Raw genomic sequence first — 19,554 nt, forward strand, 5'->3', positions numbered from 1 at the left:
CATATCCGTGTGTAGTTTGGTGTGTATGGCTAATCGTTTGTATGTAGAGTTACTATGCAAAAACACAATTTTTAGAAGTTAGTAAAATAGTTTTGAATGAAGTGTTTGCTTTTGCAAGAGATGTGTGAGAAAAGAAGCCATGGTTTCAGAAATTGTGTGTAAGCAATTTTAAATAATTGAAACAGAAAGTTCAAAAGAACCACGTTTATTTGAAGTAGAATCATTGTAACAATATAAATATCTTTACTATCACTTTTGATCAATGTAATGCATCGCTGCTGAATAAAAGTATTAATACTGACCCCAAAGACCCCAAAAACTAAACAGCCTGCCCCAAAATTATGTCTGCACAATTTGGCATGTTTAATTGCTTTACACAATTTACATTTAAATGCACAACTACATTATATTTTTACAAAATTCTTTTAATAATATTTAAATAAAGTGTCTCTTTATAATATGTAATGTGTAATGTGTTTAATATGTAAATTTTCCCAGGCGGGACATCACTTTACCACGCTATATACACGTGCTGGTCATATAATTAGAATATCATCAAAAAGTTGATTTATTTCAGTTATTCCATTCAAAAAGTGAAACTTGTATATTATATAGACTCATTACATGCAAAGTGAGATATTTCAAGCCTTTATTTGTTATAATTTTGATGATTATGGCTTACAGCTTGTGAACACCACAAAATCAAAATCTCAGAAAATTAGAATATTACATGAAATCACACAGTAATTACACAGTAATCCCATGGTCATTGAACCAGGTTTTGGTTCTTTGGCAGTGTGGGCAGGTGCAAATCCTGCTGGAAAATGAAGTCAGCATCTCTATAAAGCTTGTCTGCTGAAGGAAGCATGAAGTGCTCTGGAAATGTCCTGGTGGACGGCTGCGTTGAGTGGACAGCACAGTGGACCAACACCAGCCGATGACATGGCTCCCCAAACCAACACAGACTGTGGAAACTTCACACTGGACTTCAAGCATCTTGGATTGTGTGCCTCCATTCTTCCTCCAGACTCTGGGACTTTGGTTTCCAAATGAGATGCAAAATTTGCTCTCATCAGAAAAGAGGACTTTGGTCCACTGTGCTTTATTAAATCCAGAGTCAACGCAGCCGTCTACCAGGACATTTCCAGAGCACTTCATGCTTCCTTCATTTTCCAGCAGGATTTGCACCTGCCCACACTGCCAAAATAACCAAAACCTGGTTCAATGACCATGGGATTACTGTGTAATTACTGTGTGATTTCATGTAATATTCTAATTTTCTGAGATTTTGATTTTGTGGTTTTCACAAGCTGTAAGCCATAATCATTAAAATTATAACAAATAAAGGCTTGAGATATCTCACTTTGCATGTAATGAGTCTATATAATATACAAGTTTCACTTTTTTAACGGAATTACTGAAATAAATCAACTTTTTGATGATATTCTAATTATATGACCAGCACCTGTGTATATATATATATATATATATATATATATATATATATATATATATATATATATATATATACAGTGCTATGCATAAGTTTAGACACCCATGCTAAAGTTGACTAAAAAGAGGAATAAAAAATCATCTTTTGGAAATTGAACTTAATGCCTTAATTTAAAAAATTAGGAAAAATCCAACCTTTAAGGACACCAATTTTCTTTGTGAATGAATAATGTATCGTAAATAAATAAATGTTCTTCCTTAAAATACAGGGTGCATAAGTTTGGACACCCCTATGTTAAATTCCCATAGAGGCAGGCAGATTTTTATTTTTAAGTATTTATTTTAATAACCCCACATCATCACATAGCCTTCACCATACCTAGAGATTGGCATGGAGTACTTTCCATAAGATCATCTCTCAATGCAAATCAAACTAGCTATTAGGCTAACTGAAATAAAACCATGCCAATCTCTAGGTATGGTGAAGGCTATGTGATGATGTGGGGCTATTTTAATTCTAAAGGCCAAGGGAACTTTATCAGGATGCATAGTATCCTAAAAAAAAAAAAAAAAAAAACCTTAAAAAAAAAAATCTGCCTGCCTCTATGGGAATTTAACATAGGGGTGTCCAAACTTATGCACCCTGTATTTTAAGGAAGAACATTTATTTATTTACGATACATTATTCATTCACAAAGAAAATTGGTGTCCTTAAAGGTTGGATTTTTCCTAATTTTTTAAATTAAGGCATTAAGTTCAGTTTCCAAAAGATGATTTTTTATTCCTCTTTTTAGTCAACTTTAGTATGGGTGTCTAAACTTATGCATAGCACTGTATATATACACAGTAGTCAACATTTGAAGTGGATCAAAAAAGTTAATTTAAGTTGTCCTAAGACAAAAACGGTGTTGTTCAAAATTCATGTATAAATTTGATGAACGATTTTTAATTCACTTTAGATGTTGACTACTTTATATACAGTCATATACAGTCATGTGAAAAAGAAAGTACAACCTTTTGAATTATATGGTTTTATGTATAAGGACATAATACAAAATCATGTGGTCCGTGGCAGGTCTTAATTTAAGGTAAATACAACCTCAGATGATCAACAAAACTTGAAATATTACTCTGTGTCATGGTTTATTTAACACAAAATAGGAAATAATAACAAATTGAATTACCGCTTACCTCACCTTTAAGAGAGCTGTGCATAAACAGATGCCCACAAACTTCAATGAACTGAAGCAATGTTGTTAAGATAGTGGGCCAGAATTCCCCCACAATGATGTGAGAAACTGATAAAGTCATTAGAAAACAATTACTTCAATGTATTGCTGCTAAAGTTGGTTCTACAAGCAATTAAATCATAGGGTGTACTTAGTTTGTCACACATGGCGTCTCCATTTTGGCTTTATTTATCAGCGACGAAGCGTGATTTGGTCTAGACAAGGTTTGAAAAATCTGGTTGTCTTTGTCAGCCTGAGCTGTGCTGAAAGACGATGATGTTAGAGTGATTTCCTGAAGGAAGTGAGAGACAGAGAAGTGGGTCAGACTCACACATCATTGATCTCAAGCTTTTAGATCAGCACCATGAGCTCTAAAAGCCCGCTCATAACAGTATCTATTTTTGAACTGGTATTTTTGTCTTCGACCCCCACCTGTCTGTCATGCTTTTTCTGCCTCAGTGTCCCAGCAGACCCACCTCACCCTGTTTGTTTTCACACATAGTCTGAGTCACTCTGACAGCGGCTGATCCCTGTGCTCCAGTGTCTGGTTGTCAGGATGGTGGGAGTGGGTGTCATGGTGAGATCCTGCATAGACTGAAATACAGATTCGCCAACACCAAGGTCATGTGTTTAATCCCCATAGAATTGCCTTGAAGGCACTAGGTTTCTCCGAATACAAGCATCTGCCAGATTAATAAATGATCACCCACTAAACCTGTTCATCACCTGGTTCATGTAAACACATGCAGTTTATAGTGTAATTTAATCATAAAGCCAGCAGGTGGCAGGCCATCCCTGACCACTACTGACAGCATAGTTATTAGACCAGGGGTGGGCAATTCCAGTCCTGCAGAGTAGCTTTATCCTTAAACAAGCTTACTTGAATCCTCTGGTATTTGAATTGCCCATCTCTGTATTCAATATTTTAGTTAGTGGGTTTTTAGTGGGCAAGCATCCCTGTTATTATTGCTCACATAGCATGTTAGAAATGTGGCACACAGCTCCTCCACCCTGCTACTGATATGAACGATGCCATCAGATTGTGTGACTTAAGGAGATGTGTGTTACTTTTCGAACACTTACCCATACCTAAAGACTAGAAATAAAGACTTGGGCTGCATCCAATCACATACTTCCCTACTATATAGTCGAAAAATAGTATGTGACAAAAGAAGTATGGCCGTATTCAAAGTCCGGTGAGTTTCTGAAGTGTGCATTCATTGGACACTTTACTATCCCTTGAGGCCACAGGAGAGGATTTGGTGATCACGTGATAAGGGCAACATGACAAATGTAGTACGTCCCGATTAGAATCATACAACACACACTCATTCTACTGTATATAGAACGTACTTTTTAGTGGTCGCAAAGTAAGTACCTACTCAAGATAGTTTGCTATTTTCAATGCAGCCCAGGATTGCTCTCTTTTGACTTGGGCAGTAAAACAACACCTAGCAACCATCCAGAACACCTTAGCAACCACAGTATAAAATGTGAGAAATCCAAAAGTTCTTTTCACTTATACTCAAATCAAACACTGACAAAATGGAAATAATGCTATAGTTTGCCCATATGTTTCTTCTCACGCAGATCAATCAAACAACACAGCATCTGTTTGTTAGTAGATAATAGTGCAGGTTTTGCTTGCATTTTACATTGTAATTTTTCTGGAACACTAATACTTTGGGAACAGACTGCACTTTTGTGTGGATTTGTTCAGGTAAACTGATTAAATTTAGTCAGTTCTCACATAAGCAATGTGGCTTCTGACACTACAAAATGCTTATTGGCCTTTAATCCACTTCTGTTTTTAGTCAGCATCTGTTTTCGTTTCTTCCTTGTGTTCTCCTTCTGTTTTCAGTTTGAGCTGTTTAACAGCATGACATTGGGCTTGTTTAGAGTCTAATGAAGGTATGCAGACATGCATGTGGTTTTTCAGCTTCCTGTCTGTCACACTCAGAGAGAGTGAAGCTGAATGATCAGTTCTGGTATGTGCACTCATTACCCAGCATTCCTTAGCGGGCAGATCACAAGGCAAGAAAGCAGCGTCTCGTGTCCCTGTCACCATTTCAAACTCATCGCAACACACCCGACATGTGGACATCACGTTCTCATTTAGCCCTTCATATTTCACTCTCGCTCTCTCATTATCGCTCTCCGTTCCTCTGTCCGTGGTGCTGAAGAATGTTCTTTGAGCAAAGTGTCAGTGATTAATTGGTGATGGTTTCCCTGGTTTTCGATTTCAATTTCAAATGAGCTTTACTGGCATCACTGTGTAAAATAGCACAATATTGCCAAAGCAATAGACATATACAAACATATAGATAAATAAAAGGGGAAAAAACTATCCATATTATACATAAATATATCACAATAAAAATAAATACAAATTTAAAATAAGTACAGAGAGTAGTTTAAAGGGAAAAGAGGGTTCAGCCCTTGTCCCTCATATGATGGCAGGAAGACACATACTGCGCTGCCAGGTGCATACATTCTTCTTTCTCTTTCGAAATATAAGACAGTTTGTTTATGAGGCTCAATTGTTGAAATTGAGGTCAAATCTGTGCTATTTGTGTGAAATAAGTGTCTCTGATGTTTTATATCAGTGAGGATGAGGAAGTGCACCTCGTTCTCTACGACTCCATCAGAGCAGAGTCTGAGCTCTCTGGCTCTCCAGCTCTGCTTGTGTCGGCCCGTCTCCACACACAGATTGTGGTCACTAATGCGATACCTTGTCATGAGCTTTCTCTGACCATAATTACTAATATTGGTCAGGTATGGTGCCAATATATAATCAGACTTTATTTTGTGGAGTGGTATTCTCTCTCTCTCTCTCTCTCTCTCTCTTTTTCTCTCTCACTCTCTCTTTCTCCTTGCTCTTATTTTCCCACCTATCTTACTGGCTGCTCTTCCCCTCCCAGTCGTTCTACCCCTCCTTTTCTCAGTAAGCTCATTCATTTTCTCGGAGTATAGACCAGAGCAGAGATCCGACAGAAGTGACCTCTTCTTTTTTTATGAAGATGAGCTCATAGACAAGCTAGTTCTCTCTCTCTCACTCTCTCTCTCTCTCTCTCACTCTCACTCTCACTCTCACTCTCACTCTCTCTCTCTCTCTCTCTCTCTCTCTCTCTCTCTCTCTCTCTCTCTCTCTCTCTCGCACGCTCTTATTTCTTTCCTTTAGCTTCAACTGGATTCTTAACTGAGGAGTGAATCTCTTCTCCAGCAGAGAGAAGGAGGGGAAGGGCTCTCTCCTGTAAGTAATATCATAGCATGTGTCCAGTCCAGTTGATAAAAGCTCAGGATTGTGTTTCGGATTGCTTGAGTTGGTTGTGTCTAGTTCGATTGTCAGATCCACTTTGCATTGGATATATCTATATGACATTAATTCAAATATTTATATATTTAATTAAATATATTTCAAGATATGTGAAGAATTTGCCTCCTGTGATTCAGTAGTTTTTGTTAAGTGCGATTGTTTTTTGTGTTATTAACGGCAAGTTTATTCATATATGGATAAGTTTCTGTTGCGTGCGTGTTGTTTGTAAATGGCGGTTGGGTGCGTGTGTGTTATTTGTGTGGTGTGTGTTATATGTCTCACCGCTGTGCTATGACTCTGTGTGCGTTTTATAATCTCACACAATCCAGCCTGACCTGATTTACTACACGCTGACAGATGGTGTATCTCTCTCTCTTCCTCATACCTCCATCCATCTCTCCTCGCGCTATCCATCGCTCCTTCCTTTTTTATTGTCTGTCCGTTGGGCATTACAGTGTGATTTGCATGTGGTTTGTATGCGTATGAGAGAGAGATGAAAACCATGTATATGGGTCCTAATCTGCATTTTTTTTTTCATGTTTAGGATTTTAACTGCGTTGTGGCTGTTTATTAGTCTTTGCCTATTGCTTCGTTTGTGCATTTGTGTGTGTGTGTGTGTGTGTGTGTTTTAGCCCACAGGGAGACTCACTGTACAGTTGAGAGACTCTGTATGCTTGGATACACACTCAGCCTGGTTTCTACAACAGTCGTAATTGATTATGAAACTGGCTGGAAACAAGGAAAAAGAAGGGAGAAGGAAGCAAAGACATGCTTTGGTGATGTTACTGTGTGAGACGTAAATCCTCATGCTGTTTATTTGTCCAGCCGTCTGGTCATTCACTCCCAGACTACAGTCTCAGATGGGCTTTCTCTTGTGGACTTCCTTTCTTTCTCTCGCTTTTTGTCACTCTGTCTCTCCTCGTCTGTCTCATTTTCTGCCTGCTCTTTCTCTTCCTTGGTTACCTTTTTTCTTCCTCATCCTCTTTTTTTTCTCCTTTCTCTTGTGAACTCTCTTGTGAGGTTGAGGTGGCAAATCTATCCACTGTGTCTTGTATAAGTCTGTTTGTGTCAGTCATAACTACTGTAGTGTTCGTTCATTTAAATTAAGTTGAAGTTGAAGTACTACAATTGGTAAAACTCAAACTGAAATAAACCTAAATAGTTAAAAAAAACCTAAACTATTAAAAAATAAAAGCTAATTCAAAATATTATAATAGTATATAAATAATTATTAAGCATAGCGTCAGTTCTGGCAAGTCACGTTAGTCAAGCTCGCGTCAGCTGACTCTCAGCTGATCCACGTCTAACCTATAGGAATATGACACCAGTCACTGTATTCATATATATATATCCTTCGGTATTATCAGCAGCTATCGTGTTTCTCATGAGATAATTACCCTCCTCCATCCCCAGCTCCTCCTCTCGCCCAGTCAGGATTTGGCATTCTGATTCCCCTTGAATCAGACTAAATTCTCGAATTATGTTATATATTAAAATATTGACATTAATGATATCTGCATACATTCATGTTGGTTCTGTTCTGTTCACCCTAAGGGGGGTTATTGCTGCTCTCCCTGCTCTTATCCATGTTAGGCTGCATGGATGCGCAGGGAGTTCTCGCCCAGAACAGAACCATTCCGCCAATCCAAACTATAAGCTTATAGTCAATCGTATTTGGCGATAGTGGTCCTGACAGAACTAAAATAACACTGCTTTCATCTCAGCCTCCCAAGATCTGTGATTATCTCTGCTGTCTCCAACTTTAAAATCAGTGATTGCGATTCCTTTTCCAGTTTGCTGAAGATATGTTTGCAGTAAGCCATTAGAGATTTTTTACACTCTGAATCATCCCCTTACTAGTCATTAAAAACATTAAAGGTTATTATATTAAGTAGTATTCTTCTCTCTGGTCTTAGGCGAGACAGGGTGGCAATATTCAACATGATCGCCCACTCAACTTCATCTCTGACCATTTTCTGTTCCAGAAAAATGACAATGTAAAATGCAAGCAAAACCTGCACTATTATCTACTGACAAACAGATGCTGTGTTGTTTGATTGATCTGCGTGAGAAGAAACATATGGGCAAACTATAGCATTATTTCCATTTTGTCAGTGTTTGATTTGAGAAGACATTATATGCACTACCGTTTCAAAGTTTGGGATCACTATGTTTTTTCCCCTTCTTAAAAAAAAAAAAAAAGAATTCAATATTTTGATTCAGCAATGTTGCATTAAACTTTTTCTTGATCCTGAAATCCTGAAAAAGACACCATATCAGTGTTACCACATTAAGCAGAACAACCATACTAAGAAATGTTTCTTGAGCAGAAAATCAGCATATTAGAATCATGTGACTCTGAAGACTGGAGTAATGATGCTGAAAATACAGCTTTGTCATGACAGGGATAAATTATATTTTAAATATTTTAAAACAGAAAGTTATTTTAAATTGCAATAATATTTCACAATATTACTGTTTTACTGCATTTTGGTCAAATAATTGCAGCCTTGGTGAAAAACAGGAAAAATCTTACTTATCCTTTTGAATTGTAGTGTATTTTTAAAAATCCTGAAGGAAAATTGAAGGAAACACCGCCATGACGTCTTCACTTATGTTCCCCTGATCTCTCCCATCAATATCTCTCTTAGCAATTCATTTCTTTATCGTATGGTCCGTGACATTATTTTACTGCAGAGCTTTTTGATCTGTTCTACTCCCTTGCTAGTTATTGCTGGTTTGGTGTAATTCTTCCTCCGCTCTCCACATGGTCGAGTAGTTGGCACAGATGTCCTCTGTGATCTTTCCTCTCTTCATGTTGTTGCCTCTGCCCTTTTCAGACTATCCTAAAAGCACTAGAGTCCTCCTACATGTAGAATAGTCTAGACATTTAGAATCACCCAGAAATCCCTGCCCACACTGTTTCTCTCATATTTACACTTGCACACAAATGCACATATAACCCGGGGCGACTTCCGCCAACTATTTGGCTCTATTTATAGAAGCTATTTTTCTATTGAACGCTCCCTGGTATGAAGTATAGCAAGAGTGGTGGGGTAAAGTGACAAACCGAGTTGGGGGGGGGGGGGGGGGGGGGAGTGTATGGAGCAGATGGACAGTTCTGTAACATCACGGCCCACAGGAACAGTGTCTTGCCGCCTCTCCCCACAGGACCATTCTCAACCCGAACAGCAAACACTCAATCCAGTGATCGCTTATGCCCGCTGGCCTCGCGTAAACCAAGAAACGATCTGTTTTGCCCAATTAACAAGAGTGAGCAGTGAAATCTCACCCTTTCATTATGCAAACACCGTGTTTGGATGTGGATGAGGGGTGGAATAATGTGTAAGAAGAGAGAGAGGAGCAGAGCATATGGCGTATTAAATGTTGGCAGAAGGAAAAGGCTGGGATGTGAAATTGTGTCTCTACGGTGGGCCGTCTTGAGCCGTATCCACTCTTCATTACAGCAGGATCCAGCCATGCTCAGACTCGTGCTCCTGTGGTTTCTGTCTCACGCCGCAGACAACGACTTGGATAGTTGTCTCTAAATCTAATCAAAAACAGTGGCATTTAAAAAAAAATGAAATCTCTCTTTGCCCTGGTGGTTTTGTTTACAGTATTTCTCTCTTCAGTGAAGATGCTGCTTCACACACTAATGAATATTCTCTGGCTGGTCTGCTGTTAAACCCAAATGGGCAAGTTTTGGCTGGTTGGCATGGCCCGTTAGCAGATGCTGTAACTGCACCGTCTGGACCCAAAAACATATTTCTCTATTGACTAGCATTCAAAATGTGTTGTGTATTTTGACTAAATACAGTTTTATACGTTCATATTTCAAATGCTTCATTATTCATGGAGAGGTAAAGCAATAGTTCACCTAAAAGGAACCTTTTTTATTTAATTTTATAGTTTAAGATTGTGCTGTTGTCTTTTTTTAATTTTTTTATTTTGCTCAAATTTATTTTTATTTCAATTTTAGCTTTAGTAATTGTAATAATTTCAGCGTAACATTTATCATTTTAATTTGAAGTTTTTCATCTAATATTTATATTTTAATTTATTTGAGCTGTATTTCAATACTAAAATAAAATACTTTATATATATATATCAAAAAGTATCATTCGAGTCGTGTCGTCATATTCCAAGTCTTCTCAAGATAGATTAGTGTGAGGAACAGACCGAAATGAAAGTTGTTTGTCAGTGCAAAGGGTCTGAAATGGACTACAATATGATGCACGACTCCAATGATACATTTTGAAGTTGACAGGCCATTTCTATTTCACGTTCATTATTCTGAAAAAAAGCAACCGGGATATTCTTTTCTTTTTTTTTTTTTACTCCCATTTTATGTTCAATGAAAGAAAGTAAGTCATGCAGATTTGACACAACATCATGGGCAGTTTCAGTTTTTCAAATCATTTTAAACGTATTGTAATAGATGGCCTCAAAGAAGACATGGACTTCTGAAGCAGTAAAACCTCAGCTGAATGTGTGTAAGCAGCATGTTTATTTGTACTTGAGGTTGTAAATAATCTGTCAGGACTGTTCTGGGCTTTAGTAATTGGATTGGTGTCTCGTGGCTCTTTTAGATGAGATGTCATCTGCATCTGCTTATCGTCTCTGGACCGCTGAAACTCATCTCCTTATTTTTAGACTCACACTGTTTTCCAGTCATTTGGTTTAACTATCATCATAATAATACAGCACATAAGAGGCATCTGAGTGTTTTTGTGCCACTAATGCCTTCTAATGCATTCTGGATCATTTGGCGCTGCGTGTACCAGCGAGGTCAGTGGCGCTCCACTAACAGCCAGCTGGATCACAGCCAGGGTCTCCAGGGCAAAAGGGTAAAAGGAACTGAGGGGAGAGACGACTCCATCCCCTAAAGAGGAGTCCTTTATAGTGCCTGTGTGATCTGAGACCTGCTTTCTCACTAATGATGTGTTCTGGTAGCAGGTGGTCTGTGTATCTCTCTATGAACTTGCTGATTAATACTTGGTTTATTTCCTCTATTAATATTGGCTCCTATGACATTCACAGGGATTTAAGATGTCTGTGTGTGTGCGCGTCTGTATGAGTCATTATTTGTTTGTGTATCGGCGGGCTGCTGTTATTGCATGGGTGCGTTTTTGGATTAGGTCTGAGATGTTGTATCAGCCTGTAATTGAGGAATCATAGTGTGTGTGTGCGTGTGTGTGTGTGTGTGTGTGTGTGTGTATGTGTGTGTCATTCTTCTGTAAGCAGGGGCCAATCAGCATATTTTAAGCCTGCATCTGATTGGCTCTCTGACTCACTGATGGACTTGTGTCTCTGGCTTCAGTGAAAGAGCATTCACTTAAGAAGGTGCTGAGCTATTGACTCCTTAAGAATTTTTTAATTTTTTTATTAATTAGATATAACTTTTATTTAAATATTAAGGTATCTATGTATGTCTAATTCAAAGTATTGAGTAATTAAGTATTCAGGCATGAGCTTTTAAATCAGCATGTTTTCAAGAGCGTAAGAAATATTCAGTTAAATACTCAGGCTGAAGTGAAAATGTAGAAAATGTAGTTTTTGATTTGATTAATTTATTTAAGATATTTTCTTGTTTAAATATTAAGTATTTACGTAAATCTCATTTTAAATATGAATTATTTAGGCCTAAATGTTTAGATTAGAAGGTCTAAAGAAATATTAATTCAGTCAGGTTTCTTCAAAGTTTTGAGTTTTGACTAGTGTATAAAAAACCTGCAGGATGTGATTTCATGTCTCTGCTCACAATGATCTTGATTTGAAGAGTATAGGGCTGTGAAGTCTTATTCTCTCTCTAAAGATGGGTCCTATAAACACCCCTTCAGAATGTGTTATTAAACCTGTGATTATGTTCCTGTGATTTTGACTTTCCACTTTTAGACTTTTCACATCACTGTATAGTTCTGAGAGTGTATTTGAAGTGTATCTCTGGCAGATATTTAGCACACACACACACACACACACACACACACACACACACACACACACACACACACACACACACACACACACACACACACACACACACACACACACACACTCACACACACACACACACACACACACACACACACACACACACACACACACACACACACACACACACTTCCACCCACAGATCTGTGCTTGACAGTGCTTTTTTATGCAGTGTCCTGAACTCCCTTTTGAAATCATCTTATTATGGTAGTAGTCATAACATTTGTTTATGGAAGATTGTTTCCACCACGGAATTACATCTCACAATTCTGACTTTTTTCTCAGATATAAAGTCGCAATTACTTTTTTACATTTTTATTCATTGGTGGAAACGAGCTTTGATTTTTATTTGTTCTTCTTCAGTCATTTTTCAGAGCTCCATTCATTCAGCTCAAGATCACACAACTCATCACTTACGAGTCTCTTATCATTTATCAGTGTGGTACTATTTGAGAGTTTGTACTTCAGGATCCTGTCCTCCAGTGGATTCTTCCTTCTGCTGAGTTTTAAATATAGACTCTCCTCTTTTAGCATCTTTCATAATTATCTGTATTTCCTCTGGAACTCATCCACCTCTCTTACTTCCTGTCTCTCATTTCTACCAGAATATGATCTAGCTGTTATCTATTAAAACAAATCATTTTAATTTAATTGTCTTTTTGTTCATTTTTAAAGCAATTCCATTGTGACTGTTTAAGTTTGACTGCGTCAGTCTTTATCTGTAGTTATGCAGGACGTATTTAGCTGCTTTACTGATCAATCGGAGCCAGCTGTGTGATGCTCTGGTATCTTTTTGCTAAAATACAGTCTGTTGTGAGATAATTTACAGTATTGTTCAGCTCATATAAAACTACAAAAACACAAATTTATGTAAACTACAAAAACACAAATTTATGAAAATGATGACGTAAGTTTTTGTGAAAAACTTTTCTGTTTTTAGTACATCGTTGTTGTGTAAACATACCCAAAATTTTGTCGCACCAGCAGGAAAAAAATGTGTATGTATATACAAGAATCTATGATTTGTTCATTCTCTTTAACCTTTATTTAACTGACAAAAGTGCAAACAAAATATTTTCAAAGTTTTCATTGACCAACTTAAGTGTATTATGTAAATATAAACAAATTTTGATTTTGATGGCTGGAACAATTCAAAAATCACATTTCAAAATGCAAGATTGCAGAGAATTTAGGTCTTTCACCTTCTACCATGCATAAGATTGTGAAAAGATTCTGGGAATCCAAAGAAATCTCATTCTGTGTAGGGCAAGGAGACCTTCAAGCCCTCGGATGGCACTGCATGAGAAACTGTCATGCTACTCTGTTAAATACTGCCTCTGGAGTTCTTGGGAAAACCGATTTTACTCAACACAGTCTGATGCTGCATCAAGAAATGCAACTTGAATCTCTGTTACACAAGGAGAAATCTATACATCAGTTCTATGCAGAGATTCCAGCGAGTTCTCTGCGCCCGAGCTCATCTCAGATGGTCTAGAAGACTGTGGAAATGTGTGCTGTTGTTTGATGAGTCCATGTTTCAGCTTGTTTTTTGGAAAAAATGGACATTGAGTTCTCAGTCCCAAAGATGAAAGGGACCCTCCAGACTTTCATCAGCGACAGGTGCAAAAGCAAACATCTGTCATGGTATAGGGGTGCATCAGTGCAAACGGCAGTATGTGTGTGAAGGTACCACTGACGTGGAGGCGTATATTGGGATTGTACAGAGACATATACTGCCATCAAGATGACATCTTTCCTGGGAAGCAAGACAATGCAGGCCTCATTCATCTACTACACTGTAGAAGGGATGTGCCTGCAGCCCAGATCTGTCTCTTATTGAAAATGTATGGCTCATTATGAAAAGGAGAATCAGAAAACGACAACCACAGACTGTTGAGCAGATGTCTTATATCAGGCGAGATTGCGTAAAAATTCCACTTGCAAAACTGCAACAATTAGTATCCTCAATCCCCAAATGATTAAAAAGTGTAATTAAAAGGAAATGTGATGACACCGTGGTAAACACGCCTCTTTCCCCAATTTTTTGGAGTGTGTTGCAGCCATCAAAATCAAAATTTGTTTTTACAAAATTTACAAAATACACTTAAGTTGGTCGGTGAAAACTTTTAAAAGCATTTCTTTGTACTTTTGTCAGTTAATTAAATAAACGTTAAAGAGAATTAACAAATCACAGATTCTTGATTTTATTGCATTTTACAAAATGTCCCAACTTTTCTGGATTTGGGGTTGTAAATACTTTTTAATATATATATATATATATAAAATATACAACTTTACATAGATTATTTCAGTGATTATTTGGTTTTGCATGGTAACAAAGTATGTAAATACATTTATATGGTCATTTTCACATGTTATGTTGGCCATAGCTTAAAATACAATACTTGTGTTGGTCCTCGAGTTTGGCGGATTTGCTTATTTGGATGGAAACTTCTGATGATGGAATCTAAAGTTGAGCGTAATGATTGGGGTCAGGAGATCATGTAATAATTGCGACAGGCCTGTCTGTGGTTTGCCGTCTGCCCTTCATTCTTTTCATCTAGTACAGTGGTTCTCAAACTTTTTACACCAAGTACCACCTCAGAAAATATGTGGCTCTCCAAGTACCACCATATGAAAATACAGTATTGAAGTGGGCCTAACTATTCAGCTACAGTTATGCACAGCTCAAAAATGAGGCAGTTTTATTTCTAATAAGAATATTTATTATTGCCAGCCACTTTAAACATTGTAAAAAGTTTGAATATTAATACTGCATTGTGCTGCTTACATACAGGTAAATAAAAAACGTAACGATTAAATTAAAATGTATTGCACCTAAAAGTGAAATAAAAACTGTAGCCTACTTAAAGATTATATTATGAAAATGTATTGTACTTAAAAGTTAAATAAAAACTGTACTGTACTTAAAATATTAAGTTAAAAAAGTACTGTAATTAATAAAAAAATGAACACAGGCTGTGTATTCATAGTTAACCTTTTTACATGTACATTTAAAATATTCTGTCTGACCCTGTGATAAACATTATCAGGTTGAAAACACTGAATAGTGATATATGACAGAGCTGAGCGCGTCAGTCTCTGGCTCAGCGCCAGTCAACTGCGAAAGTACATTTGATGATCACGTGATGCACTGACCGTTCTACTCACACCAGTGTGATCGTACACTCCAGGGACCAGCCAAGACTGATCACACCGGTGTGATCGTACACTCCAGGGACCAGCCAAGACTGATCACACCGGTGTGATCGTACACTCCAGGGACCAGCCAAGACTGATCACACCGGTGTGATCGTACACTCCAGGGACCAGCCAAGACTGATCACACCGGTGTGATCGTACACTCCAGGGACCAGCCAAGACTGATCACACCGGTGTGATCGTACACTCCAGGGACCAGCCAAGACTGATCACACCGGTGTGATCGTACATGCGAAATTCAATGATTCCTAGTACCACTAGAGGGAGCCACGCTTTGAGAATCAGTGATCTAGTACACTCTTTATTTCTGTTGCCAATTACCAGACTGAGTCATTGTCGCTGATGGCCTTCAGCACAGGAACTCAGTGCTGGTAAGTGCTGGTCTGAAATGGCTGCGTAGGAGGAAGGTGAAAAAGTCTCCTCGTTTTCAGCATGAAATAAAATCTATCTTGAGTTTTTGGGGGTTTTAAATTGCTATGAGCAGGCACAAACACTTTTACATGTCAGAAGTCTTCAATTATAATGGATTGGATATATATATATATATATATTGTGTGTGTGCATGTGTGTGTGAGAGAGAGAGAGAGCATGTATTTGGCGTGTGCACTGGCATCCATGTTGTGTTGTATTTGTCAGTGTAGTAGATCATTTGAATTGAGCCTGGTGGATTCCATACGTGTTCACACACACATTACTGAAGGTGACTTTGTGGTTCAGCAGAAGTAATTGTGTATTGCACAGTGGCACACGACTCTTCTGGTGTGTGTGTGTGTGTGTGTGTGTGTGTGTGTGTGGTTGTTTCAACACATCAGTGACCTTGCCCTGCTTTAAACGGTCAGAGCACTGCAGCGGACACAGCCCTGCTGAGGCTGAACAGAGTGACGTCCTCTCAGGAGTTTGTAATGAGAATTTGAGGTTTCTAATTTAAAAGTTTTTTTTGTTGTTGTTGTTGTTGTTGTTGTTGCTTTTACACAAAGTAATGTTAGTTGTGTTAAGCACTCGTGATAATAAATATTGTTAAAAAAAAAGTGTTTTGTAAAATTTGTATTTAATGACAGCAGTGTTGGTGTAAGCTAGTAAGCTAGTAGCCGCTGTGCATGTAAACCTCACTCCCCTGGCCTCAAGAGGTGCACTAGTGACTTACCCTAGAGACTGACGGTAGAGACTGCAGTCTTTAGCGTCCTTGTTAGCGCGCCCTCCCATTCCGGTGTGGTGAAGAGATGAGTCCCACCTTAGGACCCAAGCAATCCGATTGGTTCAAAGCATGTTTTATGGGTAATCGCTGTAGTGCTTGTTTACAAATCAGACAAAATCCTTTATTATATAAGTTGTTACTACGCTATAATGACCATTAATGTCTTTTAACTTATACGTTTCATATACTATGTAAGCAAAGCTATAGATTTTGAAATTAAATTGTGTTTGAATTAAATAGATTGTGTTTTTTTTAGTTAGCTTACATATACAATTCAATTACTATACTATAGCTGTCTGTCTCTCTGTAAAGCTGTGTGTACTGTGAAAAGCGCTATACAAATAAATATATTACTTGATGGCAGAAAACTGCTAGACTACATGCTTAAAATGTTTTTACAAACTGATTTTATCTTATCTTGTACATAGCAGCGGGATTTAGCAGTAGGCTACCTAAAGCTACCACATCAAGCTAAAACAGCTCACATTAGCTACAACAAGTTATCGCGAGAACAGCTTTAGATCAGGCATACTACTGGGGTCCTAAGGTGGGTCTCATCTCTACCGTGGGACTCATCTATTTACCACATTGGAAACACCGGTTTAAGTAGGACCGGTTACATTAGCAATGTTGCCTTGATTATTACTTGGGTGTTTCTTCAACTAAGTTTGGGGGCAGTAAGATTTTGTTATGTTTTTGAAAGAAGTCTCTTATGCTCATCAAGGCTGCATTTATTTGATCAATAATACAGTAAAAACAATAATATTATGAATACTATTACATTTCAAAACCGATAAACCTAAAATTTGTTCAGTTTTACTCAAATGAAAATCAACCCGTAGGACATAAATGTGCCTGTAGTTGAAGAAACATCTACTTATTCTCGTCACTAAACTCAGGATAGTCATTGCAGGAGGTGTGTGAATGCGAAAGCAAGGACAGAAGGTGTGTTCAAGACAGCAGTGTACTGCAGACTACAGTATCCCTCCCTCCCCCTCACTCTGTCCTACTCTACACTGCATTAAGCTGTACACGAGGAGAGGAATGCCAATATGCTGCGCTACCGGAGTGTGTGTGTGCGCGTTCTGAAGGTGAAGTGGGATAGCGAGGATGTGAAATCAAGGCCGGTGAGGTCTATAATTGTGCTGGCTCTAGAGAGAAGTGTTTGCTCCTTTGCAGCATGACATCGAGCGCGTGTGTATGCGTACGCGTCTGTGATGCCGGATGAGAAGACTCCGCTTCCCCCTGCACTCACCAGCTGATATAGTAGTCCGGCATACTTCCTGTGCAGCGGTTGGTTGAGCAAGTGTATGTGAGTGTGTGAGGAGCGGAGAGGAGGGAAAGAGGAGCGGCAGGCCTGTAGTGTGGGGGAATGAAGAGTGGAGCATGCTGGGGGCCGGGAACGGTGCGCTCCTTCTGCAGCTCGGGCTGTCTGAGCCGCTTCAGCCGTGGTCAGTGCACTCACACCGGAGGAAGAGATGACACTTCCTCATCTATATCGCATACTCCTGCTCCTCTCGCTCTCGTACGGGCACCGACTCGTTCCTCTTCGTTCTGTCATCTCCTGAACCTCACCTGCCTCAGAGGTAGGACATGAGCAAACCGACTCTTAACTGTGTTCTGCTGTAATCAATCTCTGTGTTTCGTTCTCCTGGTCTTCTTGCAAGGGAGTGTGGGGTCAGCACTTCCTCCCCCCGCCTCATTTTCATGTCCAGTGTTTGAGTGACGTGTCCAAACACACTGTAACGTGTGCGCATGATGCTCCTGACTTCATGTGGAGCTTTACTTTCTCTCTCTCTCTCTGTCTCTGAATTGTGTTTGTGCGTAGATTTAAATATTGCTTTCAGTATTGTGGATTGTGAATGAGCTCTTGACGTCAATTTGAAAAAGTTTTTGATTTATGAATAAAATAAGGTTTGTGGTTAATATTACTGGAAGAGACTTGCACATTTTGTCCTACAAAAAATGACATGCTCTCATACCTCAAACTTGGATTTTTTAACGCAAGTTGCTAATAAGTTGTTACACATACACTGCCATAACTGTACGTGATTTTTACCTATCTGAATGTGATCTGTATCAAATTATTGGTGCATAATAGATAGTACTGCACAAGGTGTACATAGAACGTGATACATTATGAGTGATTATGGTCATGACCCTTCAATTGCATCAATTGCGTCAGTGTGATCAATGCAAGTCAGTCGTTGTCTTGGATCATTCCTGAGCTCTTCGTGCAGCAGCTGTGAGACCTTTAGCAGGTTTTGGCTGACAGGGAGCTCAAGTTTGAGCTTGAGGAAATGGACAGTCAATTCAAGTCTAATTTAAGATGCCAGAGATTTAGACAGAAATCTGTATGATCTTAGTGCTGGAGACAGACTGTGATACGATGCAGAATAAACCATGGGGTAACAAAGTCAAGGGATCTTGACTGGATTGACATGCAAAACTTCAAAATATTTTCCTTAAATTGTAACATTATCCTTATATTGTAATCATTACGAGCACAAGTGGTAAACATGTTAACATGTTAGCTGTCTGCTTAAATGCACAGTATGTACGTTTTTTTGCATTAAAATACCCAAAAACACTAGCAACTTAACTTGTGTACTTGCATTATACCAAATGTTTCCAACAATGTTAAATCCAGAGAAATCAGCTACTTTAACCAGTGTATCGTCCCGTGTCATTGCTTCGCCTGTCAATGACATCATAGCTGCGTTACCCTCAATTTCCTTCTGTATGACCAAGGGTGCGTCTCAATCAGCTCCAGAGCTCATGAACCAGTATATTGTGTTCACGAATTCGCCACTGGTAAGGACAGTAAAGGACACTGTCTAACTACACATTGTGGCACTGATGACGCTATTTCCGGTGATGTGACATTGTCCTCATTGTACAACATCACTGCTGGTGTTTATGAACAACAGCAGAGCGGATATCTTTCTGTCATTACTTGAAATGTTTTTTTAAAGTACATTATGATAAATACTTTGTTTTGATACGCATACGTGCAACATTTCAGCCGTAAATAAATTATAAATGTTATCTAGATTGTTCATTTCCTGTCTAACAAGGTATGTTGATGCTGAAATATAATAAAATATTTTTAAAAACATCTATCGCGTGTCATTATGTGTAGAGATTCT

The 19,554-nt window shown here is 38.4% G+C and overlaps 1 protein-coding gene across 5 annotated transcripts in view; it reads left to right on the forward strand.

Annotated features, from left to right (window-relative positions):
• osbp2b (oxysterol binding protein 2b) overlaps positions 1–19,554 on the forward strand; it is an 80,921-nt gene that overhangs the window by 36,196 nt on the left and 25,171 nt on the right. The window contains exon 1 of one of the 5 annotated variants that reach the window (XM_079871037.1): positions 17,691–17,991. The exons of the other annotated variants lie outside the window; for them this stretch is intronic. Within the exon in view, the coding sequence (XP_079727163.1) occupies positions 17,778–17,991 (214 nt within the window). The 5' untranslated portion in view covers positions 17,691–17,777. Of the gene's footprint in view, positions 1–17,690; positions 17,992–19,554 lie in introns of those variants that run through there. 5 annotated transcript variants of the gene reach the window in all.

The sequence above is a fragment of the Squalius cephalus genome (assembly GCF_949319135.1).
Source record: "Squalius cephalus genome assembly, chromosome: 5".
NCBI lineage: Eukaryota > Metazoa > Chordata > Actinopteri > Cypriniformes > Leuciscidae > Squalius > Squalius cephalus.